Here is a 25,585-nt window from a genome sequence, read left to right as displayed (position 1 = left end):
CAATACTTGGTAAAAATGAACCAAAATACTTTCGTAAAAATGGTAATGCTTAGGGTTCAAATTCTGAATATTTGTCAATTCATAAAGGATAAGGCCAAAGATATTTTCAGAATATGACGACATAAACACCACCTATCATTAAGATAGCTCACGATAACAGATAAAATTGAGAATGGAGATAAAATTGAGCATAGTCTGACAGACTTCTGTTGGATTTTAAGAGAACAAGAGACAATTACAATGGTAAGTGTATTGTGTCAACGTTTTTTCTGTGACTTATTATTGTTGTTAATTAATAAAAATGTTTCTGATGCTTAAGCATAATCTGTAGTAAATCTTTACAAAAGTGGTCAAAAATATGAATTGTGGTATTTAAAATACTTACATCAGTGTTACATAGCAAATGAAAATCGGATAATATAAAAAAAAAAAAAAAAGTTAAATTATTGTTAACACTCAACTTGGCTGTTTGTTGATAACTGTTTACCTCTTAAAGATCCATTGTGAAGTATTAAGTTGTAAAAACGAAACAGTTTCCGCGAGGGAAAGTTATCGTTTATTTTCTTATTAAGATGGTCACGAAAAAATGTTTTGTTTTGGGTTTTTTTTTTATTTATTTAAAATATAAAAAAGAAGATTTGGTATGATTGTCAATGAGCCAACTCTCCACAGTGAGAATATGATATAGATACTAATAACTACATGTCACTGTACGGCCATCAACAATGAGCAAAGCCCATACCGCATAGTCAGCTATAAATGGCCCCGTAATGACCTTGTGATGTTAAGAACAAATTAGAAAACAAATCTGTTTACCTGCCAAATTAGTGTTTTCGATTCATGAACAAGGGATATTTTTGACTCTTTCTTTATTGTATCATATATATAAGATGTGTATATGTTTTACCATACCATCACAATAGAGTGATTTACTGGTTTATTGACATATTTCAATTGTATTAAACTGAGGTTACTTCTCCTTTTGACTAAGAGGCTTTGAGTTCCGATGCTTAGACATGATTTTAGATAGTATATTGTGTTTGTACTTTTTATCTCGACCAAAGCATATAAAGTTTCTTTGTTGTAAGATAGATAATCCAAATCAAATACAAACTTCCGTAATGCCTCAACCTATGCAGTTTCATGGAAAACATATACTGTTATGAAAAAATCATATGCACAGCATAGCAACATGTTACGCCATTTATTTACATTGAACTTCTATACTTTTTAGTTATTACAATGTGTGTATTGCCCTTCATTTTCTTTGAGTCTTCCCGAGAAACTTCTTTGGTCGTTCTCTGCATTTCATCCTAATATAAACTACTCTTGACACCAACGACATTTAAAACAATTTTCATTTTTATATATACTTTAGTAAATGCATGGTGGTAAATATCATTGATATTTTATTCGTACATTCGAACTAATATATATAGTTACATTTTATGCTGGTATGCTTCATATGAAAAACGTCAATATGATTACTGGTACGAAAAGTGCAATTTACTTCCTTTCTTTTCTTATAATTTCAGAGGTACCTACCGTTGATACTAGTGATTATTTGTAGTTTTGCTACCGTACACACGTGTCCAAGTTTGTGTACATGCATTGCAGATACAATATCATGCAATAATCGAGGTCTTACCATTGTTCCATCCTTCAGTAGTGCCGAAATGTCAGGTGTCAGAGTATTGGACCTGAGTCACAATAACTTTACCAGCCTACCAGTTAATGCTTTTCCGAATAGTCATTTTGAAACACTGAAGCTAGACCACAATCGACTCCGGACACTACCAAATGGTACCTTTCAAGGTGTTGCTAGTGATATAAAGAACATTGACTTAAGCAATAATGAGCTTTTAACCCTTCCAGACGCACTTGCGGCTCTAGATCACTTAATATCATTAAACGTGTCCAATAATTATCGAGGGAGTAGTGATATTAACTTGCCAAACAATGTAATGAGGGCTTTAGGAGATACATTGGAAGAGTTTACATTCGGTAGTATTAAACAGATGGATTGGCCGAGAACTCTAAACCATTTCCAAAATCTACATCGCTTAGAGATCACATCTCTCCATCCGAACTTGATTATACTTCCGCCAACAGGTTTCCATGGCTTCGAAACAACCCTTGTTGAATTGTCTATTCATGATACAAATCTGCTAACTGTTCCAATTGGTATTTCAAAGTTACGCAATTTACTTACGCTGAACTACGACAACAATCGAAATACTGGTGACAGTGGAATTCTTCTACAATCATTCCCGACAAGCAGTAATTCAAAACTTTCAACATTGTCGTTAAAAGGTGACTCACTCACAATTTTTCCTCTTGTCTTGAAATATCTCCAGAAATTGACCAAGTTTAGCATTGATAATAATCCTCTTGATTTCTTAAGCGAAACTTCGGTAGAAGGACTACATACTCTTCGTGAATTAACAATAAGGAATTGTTCTTTGGAGCGAATACCGGCTGCTTTGGCCACAATCGCAGCATTAGGCTCTATTGACTTCTCATTTAATGCAATAGAGACAGTAGAAAAACGAGATTTACAAGGCTTCACCAATATACAAAAGCTTACTCTTTCAAATATGCCACTGAAATATATTTCACGTGACTCCTTAGCGCCGTTGCATTCTCTACAAGTTCTTGAGCTTAATAATACTGCTCTAACAGAAGTACCACTTGCAATTAATTTCACAGATAGTCTCAAAAACGTCAGCATTGGACATAACCGCATTGACTGTATGTGTGAAAACATGGTCTGGCTATTCCACAAGGCAGTCGAGTGCAACCCAACTGGAGTCCACGGGTTTCAGGTCATCGGCGAATGTGATACAATTCATGCAACTGTGGAAGAATATTTGACGAACTTTGTACAGAGATGCCCGGGCTATAAGGAAATTTGTAATATCATGCCGTATGGCTAAAACAATTATATATGGATTATATCTGACCCGTTCTTTTATATAAAAAATCAAAACTGAAATAAATCTTTTCCGTATAAATATTTATACAATTGAAAAGTCTGTGATTAACATTATTTGGTATTTTTATACTTATGTTTTAGTAAACGTCACCAATCGTTTACAAAAATGCAATACATACATAAAGGATTTCAACAATGTTTATGACTGACTAGATGTATGAACAAGAAAATCTAACTTTAAGCAACATTATTTTATCCCTTTAATCAATTGAACTTTAGGCAACAGTAGTTTACCTCATACATTAATTGAACTTCAGGCAACAGCAGTTTACCTCATACATTATTTGAACTTTGGGCAACAGTAGTTTACCTCATACATTAATTGAACTTTAGGCAACAGTAGTTTGTCTGATTGATCTATTGGATTACATGTAAAGACAATATAACTTTACAACATAAATCTATTGACCTTTAAGCAACAGTAGATTGCCTCGTGAATCTCTCAAACTTTAGGTTACAGTGGTTAACCTCATATATAGATTGAACTTGAGGCATCAACAGTTTACCAGAAAATTCTTATTGCAGTAAGATTTTGGTAGTTTTCCTGATTAATCTATGGAATTTTAAGCAACAGTTGTTTACCTCTAAAATATTGAACTTGAGGCAATTATTAGTTACCTCATAAATCCCTGACACTTAAGGCAATAGTAGTTACCTGTTACTCAAATTTAATTGTCTTATGTGTTTACATGCATCTATTCAACAAATAATACAGTAATTAAAACAAAACATTAACCTTAATAATATGTTTGAAACAAAATAATTTGCAAAGTTATTTGAATGATTATCAAGCATAATTAGTTATCAAATGTACCAGGATTATAATTAAATACGCCAGACGCGCGTTTCGTCTTCTTAAGACTCATCAGTGAAGCTCCGATCAAAAACGTTATTAAGCTAAGCAAGTACAAAGTTGAGAGCATACTCAATCACATGTTTTTGTAAACATGGAATATAAAATTAAATGCATGTTTAGTTTAAAAATGTGTAAGTAAAACAGTAGTCTGAGAACACTTGTCACATTGTTCGTGGTCCATATTATCCACAGTTGGTTGTTGATTGTGGTCATTATCTGGAAGAAGATTTCACAAAATAAACAGCAAATTAAATTAAATACACATTTAAATAAAATTAAGAATGGAAATAGGAAATGTGTCAAAGAGACAAAGAGAAGAAAGCTATGCATATGTTACTGTACAAATTGGAATTCATTAGTAACCATTATACTCCTCCTATATACATGTACTGAAATTGTTTCTGATGTATTGAATTCGCATTCTTACCTATACTTACTAGTAAAAATCAGAATGTTTATATCATCAATTGGGGTATACATATTTCTACTATTAGAGGATCCTGGATTGAACTGCATGAACATATATTGTAAATGGATTATTATGATATCAAAAAATCTAAAACTGAAATAGCCGTTTTAACATTTTAATTTCTTGTTTAAAAAAATTGGGAAAATAATAATAATAGATCATCTGCATTCCTTCAAGGTAAGGCTTATATGGTTAGTTCAAGAGTTAACGTTGAGGTCATGGTTACAGTAAAGTTTAATTTGTTCTTAACACAATTTTGTGTGAGTGTGAGTAGTTGCAAATTTTCCTTAAACAATGAAATTAACACGATCATTGAATTCAACATCAGTAAAGTGTCTCAGAAAAGCCTTTTGTAGATTCGGCCATCAGAAGGAATCGAATCTCGTCAAATTTATTGCAACAGGTTTTTAAACTTAAACATGGATGAAGGGTCAAATACGGGTAAACATTTACTACCATGGAGATGATATCCCTGAACTTAATTCATCCTCGGTTGTCACGTGGTCATTTAAAATTGGTTTTTGCAATGGTACCTTTTTCCTTAACCTGTGGCATTTACGGTTTAAAGCAAAGACGCATTTCTTTAACATGTAATAAGTACATTTGTATAATGATGCCCCATCTCATTATTCTAATCCTGGAAGTTCATGTTATTTGTCTTTCATTGATTTTGCTTTCCTACTTATCCACTACGAAACAACCTCAGTACGATATACAATCATATTAGGTACAGTTTGGTAATACTCAAAATCGTATGTACAGGAAACTAAGCACAATCAAAAATTATCCTGATACAAATCTTGACATCCAGATTTCTACCAGTTGTTAGTGTATATCATGTTTGTGACAGAAAGATTCGTGATCACAAGTGTCTTATCAATTTAAAATATATTTCTTTACTTGAATGGCACTAACTTAAGAAAGTATTTTCTTTCAACTTGAATTCTGGTATCATTTATTTCTTCTTTCCTTTCTTGGGTTTAATTTTGGGCTCTACGTCCTCATATTCTTCGCCTGATGCTATTTTTTCATCTTCAAGTTTTAGATATAAATGTGTTTTACTTGGATGTTCCACCGGCTCTTCATAACCTAGAACTTCAAGTTTTTTGACATTCTGATAAGCGTCCGTATTTCCACTGTTATCCCTGCTGTGTAATACACGTTGTTTTTTATTTATATCTTCATACTCCTTCTGTCCTTCATTACTGTATAAACTACTTGTGTTTTTACTTGTTTTTTCGTCCTCCATCGCCACATACTCCATTTGAGGTTTCACGGTTTTATCGTTATTCATATTGCTCTGACCTTCCATTGGCATATACTCTGCGTCAAGTGTATTGTCTAATCTCACTGTATCCTCCTCGTTTTGATAAATCGTACTTGTATTCAATGATTTCTCTTCATCCATATTACAAATGTTTTGATCAGTGTGTTCATAATGGTTTGGCTTTGACTTCCGTCCAGTTTTGAAAACAACTTTGTTAGTGCCCTTCACCTCTTCACTTTTGAGAGCTTCGTGAGATGGAACGGGATCAAATTTTCGTCTATGAAATCTGAAATAATTTTGGTAATATACATTTTAGTAATTTCGCACCGATCTGGTACCCTAAAACTGTATATTGTTATTGTTATTATATCAGTTTTCAATAAAAAGTATTTTTTCAACTCATCCCGCCGTTGGTCTTTTCGGTTGAATTGTTTCCCATATTTCCATGTCGGGGCCTTTTATTGCTGACTACGCGTTATGGATTTTGATCATTATTTAAAATCAAACAGTGACGTGGAGTTTCTGTGTTGTGAACCAATTTGGGAAAATATGAAGCAAAACTCATTATTCTTATCTATTTTTTTTTTATTACAACTTGATTTTTTTCTGACGAATTATATTTGATATGTTTTCATAAAGCCTACTATTACTTTTATTCTATACATGTGTATACCTTTTGTAGATGATTATTGTCACGGTAACTATAATAACCAAGAAAACCAAGATACTTCCTGCCACTGCTGCTACTAATGCAACTAAAAAAAGAATATAATTAAGTTACAATTAACCTTCTTAAAGTGGATGAACTTACAATTAACATTCTTTCTAAAAGCGGATGTTATTTCATTTACATAGAGAAAATCAAAATATTAATCACATATAAATCATGGAAATAATAAAATTGACACGTACGTTTGTACTAACTCTATAGCCGACAATACGTTATGTCTAATTGATGAAGGCCGTACGGTTGCCTAACTTAGATCTACTTCATTTCTACCTTGGTGACAGTTGTCGCTTTGCCACATCTCCATAAGTTGATAGAGCATGAGATACCTGTCCTGACGTGTAAATACAATCGGTTTTAGTTTTATGCAATTGACGAAAGTTTTCCATCGTGTTTGTGTGTTCCACGACACCGCGATATAGTTCGATGTATGATGTCATTGTTTCATTTTTTGTGGAAAAAAAATTGCTGAGTTTTTTAGTCAAAACTTCTTTAACATGTTCATTTGTTTACGTCGAGGACTACATACACTCCTTTGTCACCTGCTCATCAGTCAGGCGTGCTAAATCGAAAGCGTAATTTAGCTGATTATTTTGTTTATCCATAACGTTGTACTTACTGTTTATTGATTTAGAACTGATTATTTTGTTTATCCATAACGTTGTACTTACTGTTTATTGATTTAACTGATTATTTTGTTTATCCATAACGTTGTACTTACTGTTTATTGATTTAACTGATTATTTTGTTTATCCATAACGTTGTACTTACTGTTTATTGATTTAACTGCTTATTTTGTTTATCCATAACGTTGTGCTTACTGTTTATTGATTTAACTGATTATTTTGTTTATCCATAACGTTGTACTTACTGTTTATTGCTGATTATTTTGTTTATCCATAACGTTGTACTTACTGTTTATTGATTTAGCTGATTATTTCGTTTATTCATAACGTTGTACTTACTGTTTATTGTGTCTTTATGATTGCTGTCTGCGAAGAATAGTAAAAATAATAAAATTATATACAACCAAAAAATATTAAGATTTTTTTGTAAAATTGATATTTATTCGAAATCTGCTTATTCACAACTTTAAAAGAGCTATATTGTCCTGACGTGTATCATGGACTGTGTGATGCCCTTTAGATACAGTTATTATTGTTGTTATGTGGTTGTCTCATAAACGCAATACATAATTTGTTGGGTTTTTTTTTTAGTTCCACAAGCATCTGTTTTAAATTTACCTTTGGCTTTTTGGATTTTGCCATTTCATATAATCATTATCTGGATGACATTTTATATCATTTACAAAGACAATGTGGTTGGGGAACAAGGATAAAAATGTTATTACCCATAATTCCCAACATGGATATTTCCAGGAATACACGGAAACATAGTTAATCCAATAATGTATCAAAATCAAACGCCTATATCACTGGCAAACTTAAAATGAAAAACTAATAAACAAATGAGTGTCCTGATTTTATACCGATTTTCCTTTGAAGGTGGTTCGTTGATTTTTTACTTGCGCGAAATTCATTTCATTTCAGCCGTTGAAAATATATATATATGGGCTTACACTTCTATCTTAATCAGCTTTAGAAATAGAGGTTGCAGTGAATGCTGTGAAATAAATTTTGTTGCATAATAATTGGTTTAATTATCAATCTTACAGTCAACTAAGATCTATTCAGACTTTTCAGTTGATTCTAAGTACCTGCTCCGATCAACATCATATTCATCCGTCTGAGATGCTACTTTATAAAACTGAATTGACTGCAAGCAAACTGAACAGTACTGAATTTACCGCAGTACAAACGTTTGAAAATTGCCTAAAAAGCTGAACATGAATGCATAATCCATTGTTCAAATTTTCAGATCATATAAAAATCTAAATAAACGTTACAGATTGAAAATAAATTTATTTGTGTATATGGAAAGTACACATACCGTCTTGAACTATGCTGTACATTGATACAAATGTTGTATTTTGACCTCCGCATGTTTCATTTCCGTTTCCTGGACAAGGAGAATTACAGACTGTTCCGTTGATTTCAGTATGTGCAGGTTCTTTACTGCAGCTGCACTTAGCGACAGCATGTGAGTCCAAAATATCTCCATCCACGTGACCCTTCGACACAATAAATTTTAACAAATATATTGAGTGCTCTCTTTCTTTCTGTCATATCTCTAGTATATAACTTAATTAAAAATAAATCAAATAATATAGACTGCCTTTAAATTACTTGTTATACATATCATAGTTTGAATCTATGCCCTTGTTATTCTGATTTGATGCCTTTCATGTAAAATTAACAGAAAGAAACAATTAAATGTACTTTACTCAAATATAGTATCATAATGTCCGATTGTAGTTTGTATGGTGACCAGTAATTTTTACGTCTATGTCCTTTTGTTTTGGATGAAAAGTCCCTTTGGCAGTAATACCACACCTCCTGATTTCTAAACTAACTAGTATTACTGCTAAGAATAGATAACTTGAAAATGAAAACTTACAAATTTTCAACCTCCCTTTTCTTTGTAGCAGCACTCAAACAGCGCCTGCATGTAAAGTATATATCTCCAAGGAATCGATAACCTTATTTGTATTTAGCAAAATTTTAGGTCCTCAATGCTCTGTGGCCTTTTAATATTTTTTTTCTATTCAAGCGTTACTGAAAGCTAGTTCAAAGCCTTTAACAACTAATATAAAAGCCATGAATCTGAATAATATCAATTCTAATATGACATGCTTCTTTGTAAAGAACACCGTGTGAAAATTCTCGATATATCTATACTTAGCGCAGACTCAGAAATATACATAATAATGGATGTTACAATATACCTCCCACGTAAATCCACATGTATTTGAACCTATTTGCAAACGCATTGCCGATTTTATTGTATTATAAATTGTAATAAAACAAAAGACAACAGAACTTTTATTCTTATTCGGATGCATTATAAAAAGAATTAATATACTGCAACTAGTTGTTTATTTCCTAAATATAGTAACACAGCTATATTTTGTGCAATGTCAATTTCATCATGGAACACTTTCTCCACAAACAGGGGTTCATTAAGGGATGAAAATAAGCTTGATATGTATGTTACGATTTTAAAAGCTATCAATCATATACTAATTTAAGTTGCAGTATAATTTTTTTATTATTTTTTGTAACCATCGAAGTTTGTATAATAATGTTTTAAAATGGACTTCTGAGGTAGGTTTTGTTTTATTTTCTATTTTATTGCAATATTTGCATATTAAATGATTTCAGCTCCTTCGTTACGAAATGTCAATTTTGGTTTTAACGGTAGCTTAAGCCTCAGTCCCACTAGACCACGATCGCACCACGCTCACCGCGATCTAAAATAAATTCAGATCGTGGTGAGGTCGCAGTATGAGCGGCATGAAAATGTAAATTTTCGTTGCTTTCACGATGCTACTACGTCCTCATTACGATTATACCACGCTCTCACTACGCCTTTTCTACGATTATCACGATCTTACTACGCTCATCACGTTTTTACTAAGGCCATACCACGAGTTATCCGATTGCAACACGATCTTGCTACGCTTCTACTGCGATTATAGCACGTTCTTACCACGATCATACTACTTTCATATCGCGATCTTACTACATTCTCAGCAATAACGTCAACATCGTGTTCCAGATAAATACTGTTCCATTCCTTATAATTCTGATTAATACGTAGATTTCTCGGAAACAACACAATCATGACACCAAAATCTACTAGAACACGTGGAGGTGGTGATAGTAGATGAAGGGACAGAGGGAGCTCTGATAGTAACGAATCCTGATCTAGCAGAGATGTCGGACTGACCAATCCAACCTGAATCACAACCTATTGCTAGTCCATCAAGCTCAAATGACGATGCATGTTTTTGTGAACGATAGAAGGTATGACACAGGTGTGTCAAGCATGGTTGATCCGTTCGAGAAAAAGGACAAGGGGTCACAATTACATACAGACAATCAAAACCTGAAGAGCTTTTACATATTTCATATACAATTGACAATGAGCATGATGGTCGTAGTATGAACGTAGTCAGGTCGTAAGGGAGCGTGATGATGACGGCATGGACGTGCTATAATCGTACTATGGTCTTGAAGAGCGTGGTGTAAACGTGGTATAGTCGTGGTATAGTGAGAACGTGATGGTAGTAGTAACGTCGCTGTGATATCGTAGAGCAGTCTCTCCGAACAGAATCACGCTTTCGATACGCTCTCGCTACGATGGTACAACGACCTATGCGATCTTACCACGACCTTACTGCGCTCTCATTACGCTTCTACTACGACTTGATTTCGCCACGACCGCACCACGATTGTTTTGAACATGTTCAAAGTTGGCCACGCTCATCACGATCTTGAAGACCCCACCACGACCGTATTACGACCTTACTGCGATCTACACGATCGCACTACAATCGTCAAAATTTTCATTTTTTTTCACAGATCGTAGCGCGATCGTGGCCTAGTGGGACTGCGGTATTACGAGAAAACAGGTAAATTAAAAATCGCAAATATTGGGTTTGAGAATTAAACAAGTTCTAGCGAAATAATCAATGCAAGCTAAAGATTTCTGAGAATATTTGAGCTTTATCTAACAAGGGGTAAAAAGAACAGCTACCCACACGTCCATACTCATCCTCGCTACATTATTTGAATGAACTTATTTGTCCTATTAGAATCGAAAAAAATTATTGAAGCCATATATTTGGAAATTTACACATGGCTGGCCTGGACCATGTGTAAGTTTCCAACAAATATATGGCTTCCATGAATTATTTCTTAATCATTACACATCCAACTTCTAATGGATTTAGTATAAAGATGTAATCAAATATCAGAAAAAATATTATCTCTGTGAAATGCCAAATAAAGCCTGGTATATATGTTATAGGTTTCTTTCCATGAGACTCCATTCACATGATTTTGATATTTGACTTTATAGTCTGTTAATAAATATCGTATGTTGACCTCAAAAGAATTGTGTGTCGATTTTTATTTTTTCTGTCTCTTTTTACGTATACCCACATGTGTACATTTATTGATTAATATCTAGATCTATATGGATGTGGAGGTGATCGTGAGAGACAATTGATAGAGAGAAGCGTGACAGCAAATTAAAATAAAATAACCTACCGAAGTTGCTGCCCAGGTATAATGCTGTTCATCACAAAATTTAGAACACATTTCAATCGACATATAGCTGCTCATAAAAGAAATGTTAGAATCAAAACCAGTGAAGCATCCATGAAATAGAGACAGCAAACCTGTAGTAACAAAACAAAACAAAATTACATTTTGTAATCATCTTTTTAATTGTTTAGTATTTGGAACAGATATATCATTTTTATAAGGGATTTTGCAAAAAATAGAGGTCGAGAGTAGCACTTTTTTTTGAATTAAAATGTTGAGATTTTCAAAGTTATTATCACAATGGCATTACGTTTTTTCGGGACTTATTAAAAAAAATCATTATATGTACATAAAACTAATATTGTGAATCGTACTATCTATATTATATATAGCTTGAAACAAAAGAGGGGCAAAAGACTTATAAATCGAAAATAAACCGACAAAGCCATGTCTAAAAATTAAAAAGACAAACAGACAACAAATAGTAAAAAAGACACAACATAGAAAACTAAATACTAAGCAACACGAACCCCACAAAAAACTTGGGGTGATCTCACGTGCACCTCGGTTTATATCCCTAAAGTTTTTCGATATATCTTTTTTTTTCTGGATATTTAATATGCTTTACATCAGGAAGTTTGAAGGTTACGTATATCCATTTCCAGATATAACAATCAGTTTGTTAAGCTCTAGTTGAAAGACAAATGTCATTCAAATCCGTGAAATAGGTCATATATGTAGCATTTATAATAAATAGTCTATATTTTTGGATTGAATTTTCCCCTATTATCATGCATAGCCTGACATAAAGGCAAATTCTATTTATATACCGTAGTCCGTGATTTTACATTTGACAGACTGAAGAAAACAATTCGAAGGGGAATTATCTTTCTCTTTACTTAATTTTCAAAGTTTAATAATTCAAACAAATCTAGTAAAAATAGGACTTCCCTTGACATTTCACACCTTATTTGTAAAGAAGGCTGATTGATTGATTGATTGATTTTTGCATTACAGTGAACTATGTTTCAAGAATATGAAGGACGAGAAAAAATCTAAATTATAGTTGCTTCAAAGTGAATTGACCAGGATAAAAAGTGGAGATTTGGATTACCAAAGGAAAATGAAGACATGGACTGGAATTGCTCTTGCAACTTGGCACCCATGTAGACCTATTAAAGAGCGGTTGCAACAGTTCCTAAATGCACAGAGAGCGTGGCATTCACAATACACAAGACATTGCATTAAAAGTTTTCATATTCTGACAAGACGTGGCTGCGTTTTTATACATCCTGTACAACCAAGACGTCTCTCTTTAGACAGATTTATTCCCAGATGAGAGTATCCAGTGAAGACATTATATCTATACCTAACCAAGCCTTTTTCATGTTAAAGGAATAGTGCCAGGAATCGTTCCTTTTGGCTGCTACAGTAATTAGGAACAACACGTAATCTACTTTTTCATTCTTTCTTTTGAACTGACAGTGATAATACTATGACGTTTTTTAATGTATTTTATGAGAGGTTGTTGTTTTGTATTTACTATAAAACGATATGAACCCTACATACACTACTATACTCACATTTGGACTGTCCCGTGTAAAAAAATAATAATAGCAAAGCAACAACATAACAATTCCTTTCCATAATTATCACAATCGAGTCTTGCCAGTTTAAAGTCGTCAAAACACACCAATATCGTGTTCCTTTCGGAGTGTTTTAAAAATAACCTATTCACAATAAAATTGATATATTTATTATATAACTATTTCACCTATTGCGTGTGTGTTGTGTATAAAAGGTAAAATGGTAAAACGCTAACGATACTGGTATGTTATCCGGTCAATTTCAGAGAGTTTTGGAGAATTGAAGGTTTTATTACTTAATGATATATTTTCGTTTGTTCATTATAAATGATATTTAATTTATAAATCATTTATAATTAATGTATATCTTGTCAAAACTACTACGGATCCTCTTAACTTTGGGTGTGTCTCTCTATGGTCAGGTAATTATTGCAGATCTTTATAAAGCCCATTTAACCATACAATTAATTTTTTTTAAATTGAATTTATGTATAAAGACAAAAACGCATCAAATGAATTGTGTAGTTTAACATTTCTTATAATGGTTCACTTTTTAAATTGTTATTTGTATGGAGAGTTGTCTCATTGGCACTCACACCACATCTTCCTATATCTGATATATAAAGTATGTAACCTCTCTAATACATAATATAGATTGATGTGTCAATGATGTTTGGTTTTCGTTTGACCAAAAGGTCAATAACACTATGTACAAAAGAACGTTGACAGTAGACTACTATGTCATATTTAGTTTTGTGTTAGAGTGTCAATATTCTTCATATGTGGCCACTAATTTTTTTGAGGTTTCTGTTCGAGTGTCAATATTCCTCATATGTGTGCACTACTTTATTTGTAGTTTCTCTTAGAGTGTCTAGAGTGTCAATATTCCTCATACGTATGCACTTCTTTATCTGTAGCTTCTATTAGAGTGTCAATATTCCTCATATGTGTGCACTACTTTGTTTGTAGTTTTGTGTTAGAGAGTCAATATTCCTCATATGTGGCCACTAATTAATTTGAAGATTCTGTTAAGAGTGTCAATATTCCTCATACGTATGCACTACGTTATTTGTAGTTCCTGTTAGACTGTAAAAATTCCTCATATGTGTGCACTAATTCATTTGTAGTTTCTGATTAAGCACCAGTATCATCATCTTTGCAATTGAACTGTTGATGTAGATCATTTAAATTCTCACAGGAATGCTGTCTCTTTACTGTGATGTCGTTTACCGAGACTGCTTTGTATTGATCTGATGGGTTAAGCCTTTTTCAAATGATTTTTATAGTCTGTTCTTATTGTGTGTTATAACAACTTTGAGAATTGAAAATGTTTAACCACGACAAATAAAGCCAACAGTAGTATATCGCTGTTCAAAACTCATAAATCCATGGACAAAATACAAAATCGGGGTAACAAACTAAAACTGAGGGAAACACATTAAATATAAGAGGAGAACAACGACACAACATTAAAATGTAACATACACAGAAACGGACTAAGCATTAGACAAAATTCTATGAAAATAACAAATATACCATCAAAACCAAATACATGAATTTGGGATAGATAAGTACCGTGACACGTCTTATAGTAATGTGAATTTACGCTCAAAACTAAGAGAAAACAAATGACACAACGGAAACACAACGTTAAAACGTAACACACAAAGAAACGAACTTTTATATAACAATGGCCATATTCCTAACTTGGTACAGGACATTTTTAAAGGAAAAAATGGTGGGTTGAACTAGTTCAGTGGTTGTAGTTGATTCATGTCAGTCATATTTGATTTTAGTGAATTGTGTTGTTATAAAATATAACGTAAGTTTTCTGAATTGAATTGCTTAGTATTAGCACGTCGGTCCTTTTTTAGTCGATACGGTATGTTTTGTTGGTTTTTTTTTATTTTTGAAAGTCGTACGATTGCCTATAACTGCTTACATCCACTTAATTTGAGTATGAATACCAATGAGACAACTCTTCTTCAAAGTCACAATGTGTAAAAAGTAAACAATCATAGGTAAAAGTACTGCATCCAACACTGATCCTTGACTCACATCGAACAGCAATCTATAAAGGGCTTCAAAATGAGTAAAACCATTCAAACAGGAAAAACAACGATCTCATTTCTATAAAACGATAAACGAGAAACACTTATGAACTAAATCAACAAACGACAACCACTGAACAACACTTAGGACAGGTGGAACCAAATGCAGCGGGGTTTTACGTTTTAACAAGCGCCAACATCCAAACTAAACTCACCCATAAGCAACGCGATGGGTGCCACATGTGGAGCAGGATCTGCTTACCCTTACGGAGCACCTGAGATACCCCTAGTTTTTGGTGGGGTTTGTGGGGTTTATTCTTTACTTTTCTATGTTGTGTCGTGTGTATTATTTTTTGTCTGTTTGTCCTTTTCATTTTTAGCCATTGCTTTGTCAGTTTATTTTCGATTTATGAGTTTGACTGTCCCTCTGGTATCTTTCGTTGGGTTACTTCCCCTTTTAATAATTTTGTAAATTTTTGTAAATTTTATCAAAATGTTTTCCTCTGTAACTAATGGGCCAAATTCATTATGAATTTAGATAATTGTAAGAAGCAAGAATGTTCAGTAAATTAAGATCTACAAATACACCACCATCACCAAAACACAATTTTGTCATGAATCCATCTGTGTCCTTTGTTTAATATGCACATAGACCAAGGTGAGCGACACAGGCTCTTAAGAGCCACTTGTTTGATTTTCTTTCACTTTTCGCCATACCAAGGACGTAATTCAAATAATGAAACACATTCATTATAAACCAATCAAATCCGATAGCGCTAAACACAAGGACACTGGTTTCCTTCTAGTAACTCAATTTTGTCAAAAGAAGCAACATACTAATTTTTTCTAAATGTTGTGGAAAAAGTAATTTCAAACAGTCTTAAATCCGTTTTTGGAAAACTTGAAGCATAATTGTGTCTTTATTCTCAACTCTATCAATTCATTATGTGCCTTTCAAATGTCACACTGAACTTAAATGCATTTTTTATGTTTGTCTCGTTGTTTTTGATTTGTCCGTTTATGACTCCTTGTTTACATAATAGGAAAGCTCTATTTCTACCCGCTATTTAACGCACTTCTAAATGATTTGTCATTCGTTATGATTGATATTTTTAAGGGAATGAATTTGTTTTGTAATTTGTAATCGTAAGAAAAATCGTAAGAAAAACAACATCATGATGTTTATTTCTGTTCTTTTTCAATGTTTACTGTGACATCATAAATTCATATTCTTCTTCAGTCTTTTCAAGAACTTGTGTATCACTTTTGATGTTATCTTTCTCAGAGTTAGCATTAAGCTTTGAATAAAGATGTGGTGCGCTTTCTGTTCTCATGGGAGTTTCATATTTCTGAGAGTTTTGTTCATCAATGTTGTAATACAGCTCACCATTGTCATTTGACTTCTGATTTAAATTTCTTCTGACTTTATTAGAGTTTTCATTAATATTTATATATTGCTGGTAACTTTCGTTCATATGTATATTTCTGGCGGCTCTATCCCTATTGGTTTCCTCCACGGTTTCATATTTGACCTCATCTTCATCATCAGTTTCAATCTTCGTCTTTGATTCATTAGTACATTTGTGGATCGACTGATCAGTTTTACTTTTGTTCTGAAATCCAACAGTCTCATAAAGTTCCCTTTCGCTGATATTACTATTACTGTGATCAGTATCGACATAACAATTAAGCTTTCCTTTATTTCCTGATTTCATGTTACGTGACTTCATTTCATTGTTTTTGTTTAATATCAAACTCTTACATTTAATGTTAGATGATGTAGAACATGTTTGATATCTGAAAGAAAGTGAGAAAATGAAGAAACAGCAGTGACTGAAAATAAATATGGTACTGACACAGAACATTCACCCTTATTCATATATCTTTTTTAATTTCTTCCTCTGTATCTTTCAAAATTTACATAATCCAGCCCAGAAATGTTTAAATAGCAGATGCTAAACATGTGTTTGCCATTAAACCAAGGTTCAATCCACTATTTTTTTCTTAACATGTCCTGTATCCAGTCATGAATATGGCATAGTCCGTTTCTAAGTATGTTGGAAATTTTTTTTTTGCAGTTTAGTGTTTCTGATGTTCAGTTGTAACCCGGTTTTGTTTTCGCTGAACAGATTTATAACTTATGAACAGCGGTTTTCTAATATTTTGTGATGTAAAGATCTCTCTTTTGATCTGCTTTAAAATGAGGGAAATATTGCCGTTTTTTCTTATATATATGTTATATATTATAAAACTCATATATAATTTTGCCAGTTTTGTAATTTTCCAGTAACAAATAACCCAGGTTTCTTTGACATCCCTGCACTGTGACAGTGACCTAGACAGTGTTCGAGCGATAAATTATTAATTTCTAATTATCTTAAATCATGTTTTCTTACTTTCTGCAAAGAATCAGAATAACAACGGCTACCACCATGACACAAATAACTGCAAAGATTGCTCCTACCACTATACCAATAGTATTGCCTGAAGAAAATATGATTACTTCAAATATTAATAAACAACATACACGGCTTCTTTCGGCTCAGTTTTTAGACTTGTACCTCGAATTTGACATACACAGTCATCTCAGTACTATGACAAACGAGATGATTTTAATTTTGAAATTATCGACTTCCCCCATATAAGTAGCACTATACTAGCTTCACCTGCATATGAGGTATACATTTCCCAGCTTATTCGGTGTTCAAGTTGCTACAGCTATTACTCAGACTTTGTAAAACGTCACTTGTCTAAACAGAGATTGATGAGCCAGTGGTATACCAAAGAATGTCTTATCCTTTTTCTAAAGAAAGTTCATCGGAAGGTACCGAGACCCTGTTGATAAATCCGTATCAATTTCACAAATAATACACGATGGTCTTGACGTTTAGATTCTGGGAACTGACGTTTTTATGCCCCACCTACGATAGTAGAGGGGCATTATGTTTTCTGGTCTGTGCGTCCGTTCGTCCGTCCGTCCGTTCGTTCGTTCGTCCGTCCGTCCGTTCGTTCGTTCGTCCGTCTATCCCGCTTCAGGTTAAAGTTTTTGGTCGAGGTAGTTTTTGATGAAGTTGAAGTCCAATCGACTTCAAACTTGGTACACATGTTCCCTATGATATGATCTTTCTAATTTTAATGCCAAATTAGAGATTTTACCCCAATTTCACGGTCCACTGAACATAGAAAATGATAGTGTGAATGGGGCATTCGTGTACTGAGGACACATTCTTTTTTTATCATCTTAATGTGTTATAGTAACCTTTTACCATTACTTTTACTGTTTTTTTAATTTTTCTCGGAGTTCAGTATTTTTGTGATTTTACTTTTTATTGTTTATGATTTAAAAAATGTATGTTTCCTTTTTTGCGAAAATCTATTGATGAAGCTTATATGCTCAGCACATTCTAAGAAAGGCTATTGCTGGATTTTTTTTGGTTATTTTTCGTACATAAATCTGGCCGCTATAGGTTGCAGTCTTGTAATTAACTGCTCCATAGGCTTACATGCAAAACAGCTGATCTTTGAAAATAAAAAAATAAAAAATGATACATAGAAACAAAATTTCATGTTCATAACATGTATGTACTAATGTGAAATTGTGATTTAATCGAGAAAAAAAAAGGGGTCTTGCCATCAAGAATAAAAAGTTACGCAATCCTGAAGTCAAAACATTTTTTTTCTACTTTCTGTTTGCTATTTTTACTAGGCCGCACCACTTCCAGTAAACATGATATCCTTCCACTTTCCTGGATTGATATCCCCAAAAGATGCATGATTTTTTTTAAAGTCTATATATATATGTTTCAATTCAGCATAAACCTATAATCAAACAGATAAAATTGAGTTCAGAAAAAAATTCAGAAAAAAATGCACTATTTTGTTTCCCTCCATGTTTTGAAATGCACCGGAAACTGGAGATGTAATACAAGACTGGTACCTATAACAATTGTCATTTCGTGGCCCTTTATAACTTACTATACTGTTTGTGTTTTCTTCATTGGTGAAGGCATTTTTTGTCTGGTTTACAATTTTCTTAAGGTCAAAGTACGATTTTTTCTTATTTATGTATCCTGGAATTTTTATGCACAATATTGATGAATCTACATTTTACATAAAAAAAAATCGATATATTTTTTTTTTCATTTTTGGAGAAACTTAATACAATATTGCAAATTTTATATTGAAAGAACATTTTAAACCAAAAGTGTCGATTGGTATCCGAAAACAAGATTTGGAATTACTTCCAACAGAATGTTGAGATTGCTGAGAACTCTGTTTGAACTGGACATAGCTATAGCTATATAATATAGTAAATTGTCTAATTGCTAACTCAGTTTCATATTAATAAGTAGTGCAATTTTCATTGTTAATAAATATAATATCAGTATTTAGTACAAATATAATCTTAAATCAATCGTAATTGTAATTTATTTTTGAGAAACAGTTTTAGTCATTCAAATGTGATGTAATTTTTTTGTGTGCTGTTTTAGAATTTCGAATGTGACGTCATTTGTGTGTTTATTTACAATTTCAAATGTGACGTCATTTGTGTGCTTATTTACGATTTCAAATGTGACGTCACATTTTGCGTTGAAGCTTTGACTAACTCGGGTGTTATTTTTGTGTGTTGGATTATGTTTGTTTATGTAATGTATTCGGGTTTGGTTTTTTTCTGTAATTAGTTAATACATTAGTTTTATCATGTATATCTATTATATAGTCATTTTATAAAATTTACTGTTTGCAAAAGTATAAATCATTCTAAATAATAAGGATGTTCTCGTCCCATGCAGAAAACCCTGGCCGTATTGGGCACGACTTTTTTAACTTTTGGTCCTCGGTGCTGTTCAACTTTGTACTTGGTTTTGCTTTCAAACTTTTGTATCTGGGCGTCGCTAGTTAGTCTTGTGTGGACGAAGCGCACTTCTCCCGTATTAAATTTTAATTTAGGTTTTCCATGCAACAAAACCATGTTCAACCCACCATTTTTGTCTTTAAAAAATGTCCTGTACCAAGTCAGGAATACGACCATTGTTATATTATAGTTCGTTTGTGTGTGTGTGTTACATTTTAACGTTGTGTTTCTGTTGTGTCGTTAGTTCTCTTATATTTGAGTGTAAATTCACATTACTATAAGACGCGTCACGGTACTTTTCTATCCCAAGTTCATGTATTTAGTTTTGATGTTATATTTGTTTTTCTCATCGGATTTTGTCTAATGCTTAGTTCGTTTCTCTGTGTGTTGCATTTTAATGTTGTGTCGTTGTTTTCTTATATTTAATGCGTTTCCCAGTTTTAGTTTTTACCCGCATTTTTTTTTCTATCGATTTATGAGTTTCGAACAGCGGTATACTTCTGTTGTCTTTATTTGAAGAATTGGCCAAAAATATACCATTTCTTTTTAAAAAAACTAAAAGTGTTGATGGAAATCTGAAAACAAGATTCGGGAAATGCCTGTACCTAGTACAGTTGTTGTCAATTCGTTTGCTTTGTTGATAAATTTCACAAAAAGTTTTATTATATCAGTTTTTATGAACTTTGTTTAAATGTACCTTGGAATTCGATATTTTTGTAAAATTGTTTTTTTCTACAAAATGCTTTATGACATCGTTCAATGAACAAGTGCTATGACTTATAACTTTAATTTAATATTTTCCGTGTATACTTATAACCAGGATATTATCATTAAACATCACTTACGATTATTATGTCCTGTGTTCTTGTAACCTATAAAACATAATTATTAGAATGGTTATATTTCCCTTTAAACTCTATATTCTTCTCTTCACACTACACAAAAGAAAAATTTTCTTCAATAATCTTTGATATGAAAACAAATCAGTTTCCAAAAAAACATAAGTTGCTGTAAAGCAAATGGTGTCACTAGTGTGTTACTTTAATGCTTGAAAATTTCGCACAAAAAATACAAAAATAAGACAATAAATAAAAAGTTAATATCTATATGCTACATGTATCTACGAAACAGCTTCACTTCTACTAAATAATCTAATCCAAAAATTGAACTGTTGGTATATGCTTTTGTTTTTATTAAGAAGGGATATAGTTACGATACTGTTGTCAGGTCATTAAAGATTGCATATTTTAGCTTTAATATTGATTCACTTATAGGGTCTTTGCATCGGAACTAAGCACATTTATTTAAGATACAGTTGTTGGCATGACACGGGTTATGTTCCTCTCATATATTTTATGATAGTATGATACTAAACCCCTAACGGGAGGGATTGACTGTGCCTGATATTCATATGATGAAGACATAAAATTAATAAAATTGAGAAAGGAAATGGTGAATATGTCAAAGCGACAACCACCCGACCATAGAGCAAACAACAGCCGAAGGCAACCAATGGGTCTTCAATGTAGCGAGAATTCCCGCACCCGTAGGTGTCCTTCAGCTGGCCCCTAAAATATGCATAATAGTACAGTGATAATGGACGTCATACTAAACTCCGAATTATACACAAGAAACTAAAATTTAAAATCATACAAGACTAACAAAGGCCAGAGGCTCCTGACTTGGGACAGGCGCAAAATTGCGGCGGGGTTAAACATGTTTATGAGATCTCAACCCTCCCCCTATACCTCTAGCCATAATCTGTCAATCAGTTTAATTGAGGTCTGGAGCTGGCATGTCAGTTAACTGCTAGTAGTCTGTTATTTACGTATTATTGTCATTTTATTTATTTTCTTTTGTTACATCTCCTGACATCGGACTACTCTTGAACTGAATTTTAATGTGCGTATTGTTATGCGTTTACTTTTCTAAATTGGCTAGATGTATAGAGGGAGGGTTGAGATCTCATAAACATGTTTAACCCCGCCGCAATTTTGCGCCTGTCCCAAGTCAGGAGCCACTGGCCTTTGTTAGTCATGTATGATTTTAATTTTAGTTTCTTGTGTATAATTCGGAGTTTAGTATGACGTCCATTATCACTGTACTAGTATATATATTTTTTAAGGGGCCAGCTGAAGGACGCTGAAGGATGCGGAAGTTTCTCGCTACATTGAAGACCCATTGATGGCCTTCTGCTGTTGTCTGCTCTATGGTCGGGTTGTTGTCGCTTTGACACATTCCCCATTTCCTTTCTCTATTTTATTTTGATTTGTGTCAAACAATGCAGTTTCTGACCTGCAGTATGTTGCTTACAAGGAAGACAGTTAGAAGGTTTAGCTATATATATTCAACGAGTAGTTTGAAAATACTCAAAAATGATTTTCAACCGCCGTCGTATCCGCTGATCCCTTAACGCACGGATAAACTTTACTTGTGAAGGGATTAACGCAGACATTTTTCTCTATACATGTGAATGAATATGTTTTGTTCGGAAATTTTCTAATCAACCAAATTGAAACACGTAGTCAGCTGCTTCCAACGTAATTGTGACACTATTTATGACAATGACAACGTAATTGTGACACTATTTAGGACAATAAATATTAATGTACACACCATGCATAACTATACCATAAACAGAGAAAATTGTTTGGTTGTAGCCACCGCATATTTCACCCGGACTTTTTGGACATGGAAAACTGCATAAACTTTCGTTCACTTTATTCATAAGAGTTTCATTACTACAACTACAAATGCTATATGCCTCATAAGCATTTGTCAGAAAAAGTGCGCCAGTTATCTTGACCTAAAATTAAGACAAAATAGATTACTAATATGTTATGAAGTGAATGTATCTGTGATATAAAATTAAAAAAATTAAAAGTGAATATATCTGTTAAAGGTTATAACCTAGATATTAAGAAGAACAAAACATAAAATAGAATTATATTGAAGACGTTTGATTATACCAGCAATACAAATGATCATACTGAACTTGTATTATGTATGAATTTATACAATTTAAAAAGAGAAAAACATCATATCAAAGATTCTCATACAATTATATATGGCACAGAAAACATTTATCTTTCTACAATTCATGAATATTTTTAAAACTGATACAGTGGTTGTATCATTTTATTGACAAATTTAATGACTATCCGGTCTTAAGACTGTTTCAAAAGTGTCATCAAATCGACTAATTGGTAAATGATAACTTACAGACAACGCAGCTAGGCTATAGTGACCTATTTGACAATATTCTATACAAATGGACCTGGACATAAATGTTTTATTCACATACGAGATATTTTCTTCTACACTCATGTAACATCCATAGTACTCAAAACTTGATCCTGTTAAAAAGAAATATAAAAAAGCATTAATGAATATTGTTCCATTTAAAGGAATTTTATACTCCACTTTATTGTTCGCTGTTCCCGATAATATAGTGAACAGCAAAGTAATATTTTTATAAGTCGTTAATTTTTTACGTTTTGTTGTTTAGGTTAAGTACCGATTCGGGTTTGTACAATTTGCAATGAGTCACATGTTTCATTATTTTGTTCCTTTTTCCACCAATTTAACGATTGGCATTGCTTATAGCGTTGCAGTCAGACTACCACAACACTCAATTCAAATTTGATTTCTGGGAAAATAGGACAGTTGGCATCGTTATTTGTTTTTCAAACTTTCTTTATGTATGTATCATGACAGTTGTTATCCATTCGTTAGATGTGTTTGAGCATTTGATTTCCCGTGTTCATAACTGATTATTTTTTTCAAAGTTTCTAGACATTCAGTACATGTGGTTATCAATACAGAAAGTGTGTCAAGCACGTTTTGGCATGTGTTGTCGTTTTTAAATAACGTTGTTTTCATAATGTAATGTAAATTGTTCTACCACTGATGGTTACCCGACCAAAGGCCATGTAAAACGAGGTGTATTCAGATGACTACACTTTGTAAGATATCCCAAACATAGCACGCAAATGTTTAAATTAATTGATGTATAACTGCATACGTTGAACCAGACATAAGATAAATAAAATAAAATCATATTAAAAATCCCACCAAATTGAAAAGGCGACACCGAGTCGGGAATTTTTTGGGATCACCACCTGGGATCAACAGGAAAATAACAAAGACCTAAATGTTTAGTATGGAGGTAGAGTCTATGTATTTCTATGACCCATCAATGTTACTCAATCTGATTAAGTCTATTCTTTAGACTTCAACTATTTCTGAGACGTAGGTCATAGAACTATCACATACAATTGTAATTGTTAAAAGTTCTTTATTTTGTTTATAACAGATCATATTCTAAATATATATAATGTACATCACTATACAAAGTAGTGTAAATTTAACCAGTCTTACCTTGTAAGAAAACTACACAACATAAGTAGAACGTACACAACTTGAAGATGAAAGTCATTTTTTTTAAATTTTGAATGATTTATCCGTTGTACTTTACCATGTTTACACTAGTCCGTATATTATAATGAATAGCAGTATTTAGTTGGAAAACATAAACGATAGTAGATGACACTTATGTCAAAAATAATTGTACGTAAAAAACACTTCAAAAACTTAAACGTTCATCGTTAATATATGTCAAAGCTCAACGCAATAGGTAATTGTGAATAATACAGTGTACTTTATGACTTGTTTTATATGTGTTTTGATGGTTGATAGAATATAATTGCTTTCTCAGTGTTTCGTTTGTGCAATTGTCTTCAGTATTTTGAAATTTTATCAGTGTTTTTTTCTTTAGTTAAACCACCTAATACATGTGTTTAATTAGTATACTGTTCTATTTTTTTATTACACTTTTTTTTTGTTAGCTCTTCTGCCTGCATTTCCTTCTCCCTCCACAAAATTATACAAATTTTGTTGATCCGTTAATATTAAAATGATCGCTCCTAAAAAGGGAGATATGAGATATAAAACCGATGTTTTGCATTTTGCATTTATACTAATTTGTATTTCATTTAATCAGTCACCAAACATCATTGCGTCAAAATCCTATATTCCATTATCACCGGTAGACGTATAAACAATGCAAACTAAAGGTAATACATGTATGCTATTCAGTTTTTATAACTTAAGAATAAGAAGATATGGTATGATTGACAACAAACCACCAGAATCGCGCAGATGTAAGCATCTATAGATCGATGTATGGCCTTTAGCATTGAGATTCATTCTGTATAATAAGCTAAGCTTTAAAAGGATACGACATGACACAATTTTTAAATATTTCGTATGTTGAAAATGGCGGATTAAATCTGGTTTTATAGCTTGTTAAACTTCTCACTTGTATGACAGTCGCAACTCATTCAATAATATAATAGTTTACTAGTATATTGACAACAAAACAAACAGACATAATAGATAAAAATGTCACAAAAAGGGGTGCAGCAGCCAACATTGTGTTATAATCTTAATCTCTATGAACACAAATAATTATGTAACAAAGAAGCACAAAAAGCCAATAAGACAAAGCACATTAACAAAACTGAAAGAAAAGAATACAAAAATTATCATAGAACACCAACACAATGACGGGATGTATAAGCACAGAGCCACTTCATGTGTATCAAAG

General features: G+C 32.7%; 3 protein-coding genes across 4 annotated transcripts; 1 reads left to right on the top strand and 2 right to left on the bottom strand.

The window, feature by feature from the left end:
* The first annotated feature begins 139 nt into the window (after positions 1 to 139).
* Positions 140 to 3,032, top strand: LOC139518103 (leucine-rich repeat-containing protein 15-like). The gene is made up of 2 exons (XM_071309767.1): positions 140 to 243; positions 1,536 to 3,032. Exons 1-2 carry the CDS (start codon positions 241 to 243, stop codon positions 2,934 to 2,936), a joined length of 1,404 nt encoding a protein of 467 aa, XP_071165868.1. The 5' UTR covers positions 140 to 240; the 3' UTR covers positions 2,937 to 3,032.
* A 1,387-nt stretch (positions 3,033 to 4,419) lies between these two features.
* LOC139518105 (uncharacterized) lies at positions 4,420 to 16,842 on the bottom strand. Of its 2 annotated transcripts, XM_071309769.1 has the most exons (7): positions 15,714 to 16,842; positions 13,069 to 13,215; positions 11,489 to 11,619; positions 8,265 to 8,445; positions 7,280 to 7,306; positions 6,261 to 6,342; positions 4,420 to 5,873 (listed from the first exon to the last, which is right to left on the bottom strand). In XM_071309769.1, the coding sequence occupies exons 2-7, from the start codon at positions 13,130 to 13,132 to the stop codon at positions 5,276 to 5,278; spliced, it is 1,083 nt and encodes a 360-aa protein (XP_071165870.1). In that variant the 5' UTR covers positions 13,133 to 13,215; positions 15,714 to 16,842; the 3' UTR covers positions 4,420 to 5,275. The 2 variants fall into 2 exon arrangements, with proteins under 2 accessions (XP_071165870.1, XP_071165871.1); XM_071309770.1 differs by lacking the exon at positions 15,714 to 16,842 and having other exon boundaries at positions 13,069 to 13,225.
* Positions 15,798 to 24,606, bottom strand: LOC139518104 (uncharacterized). The gene is made up of 6 exons (XM_071309768.1): positions 24,358 to 24,606; positions 23,200 to 23,333; positions 22,594 to 22,783; positions 20,823 to 20,849; positions 17,519 to 17,606; positions 15,798 to 16,919 (listed from the first exon to the last, which is right to left on the bottom strand). The coding sequence occupies exons 1-6, from the start codon at positions 24,413 to 24,415 to the stop codon at positions 16,328 to 16,330; spliced, it is 1,089 nt and encodes a 362-aa protein (XP_071165869.1). The 5' UTR covers positions 24,416 to 24,606; the 3' UTR covers positions 15,798 to 16,327.
* Between the last annotated feature and the right edge of the window lie 979 nt (positions 24,607 to 25,585).

The sequence above is a fragment of the Mytilus edulis genome, chromosome 3, assembly GCF_963676685.1.
Source record: "Mytilus edulis chromosome 3, xbMytEdul2.2, whole genome shotgun sequence".
Classification (NCBI taxonomy): domain Eukaryota; kingdom Metazoa; phylum Mollusca; class Bivalvia; order Mytilida; family Mytilidae; genus Mytilus; species Mytilus edulis.
The sequence above is the reverse complement of the archived record's forward strand: the minus strand, read 5'-3'. Positions and strand labels throughout refer to the sequence as shown.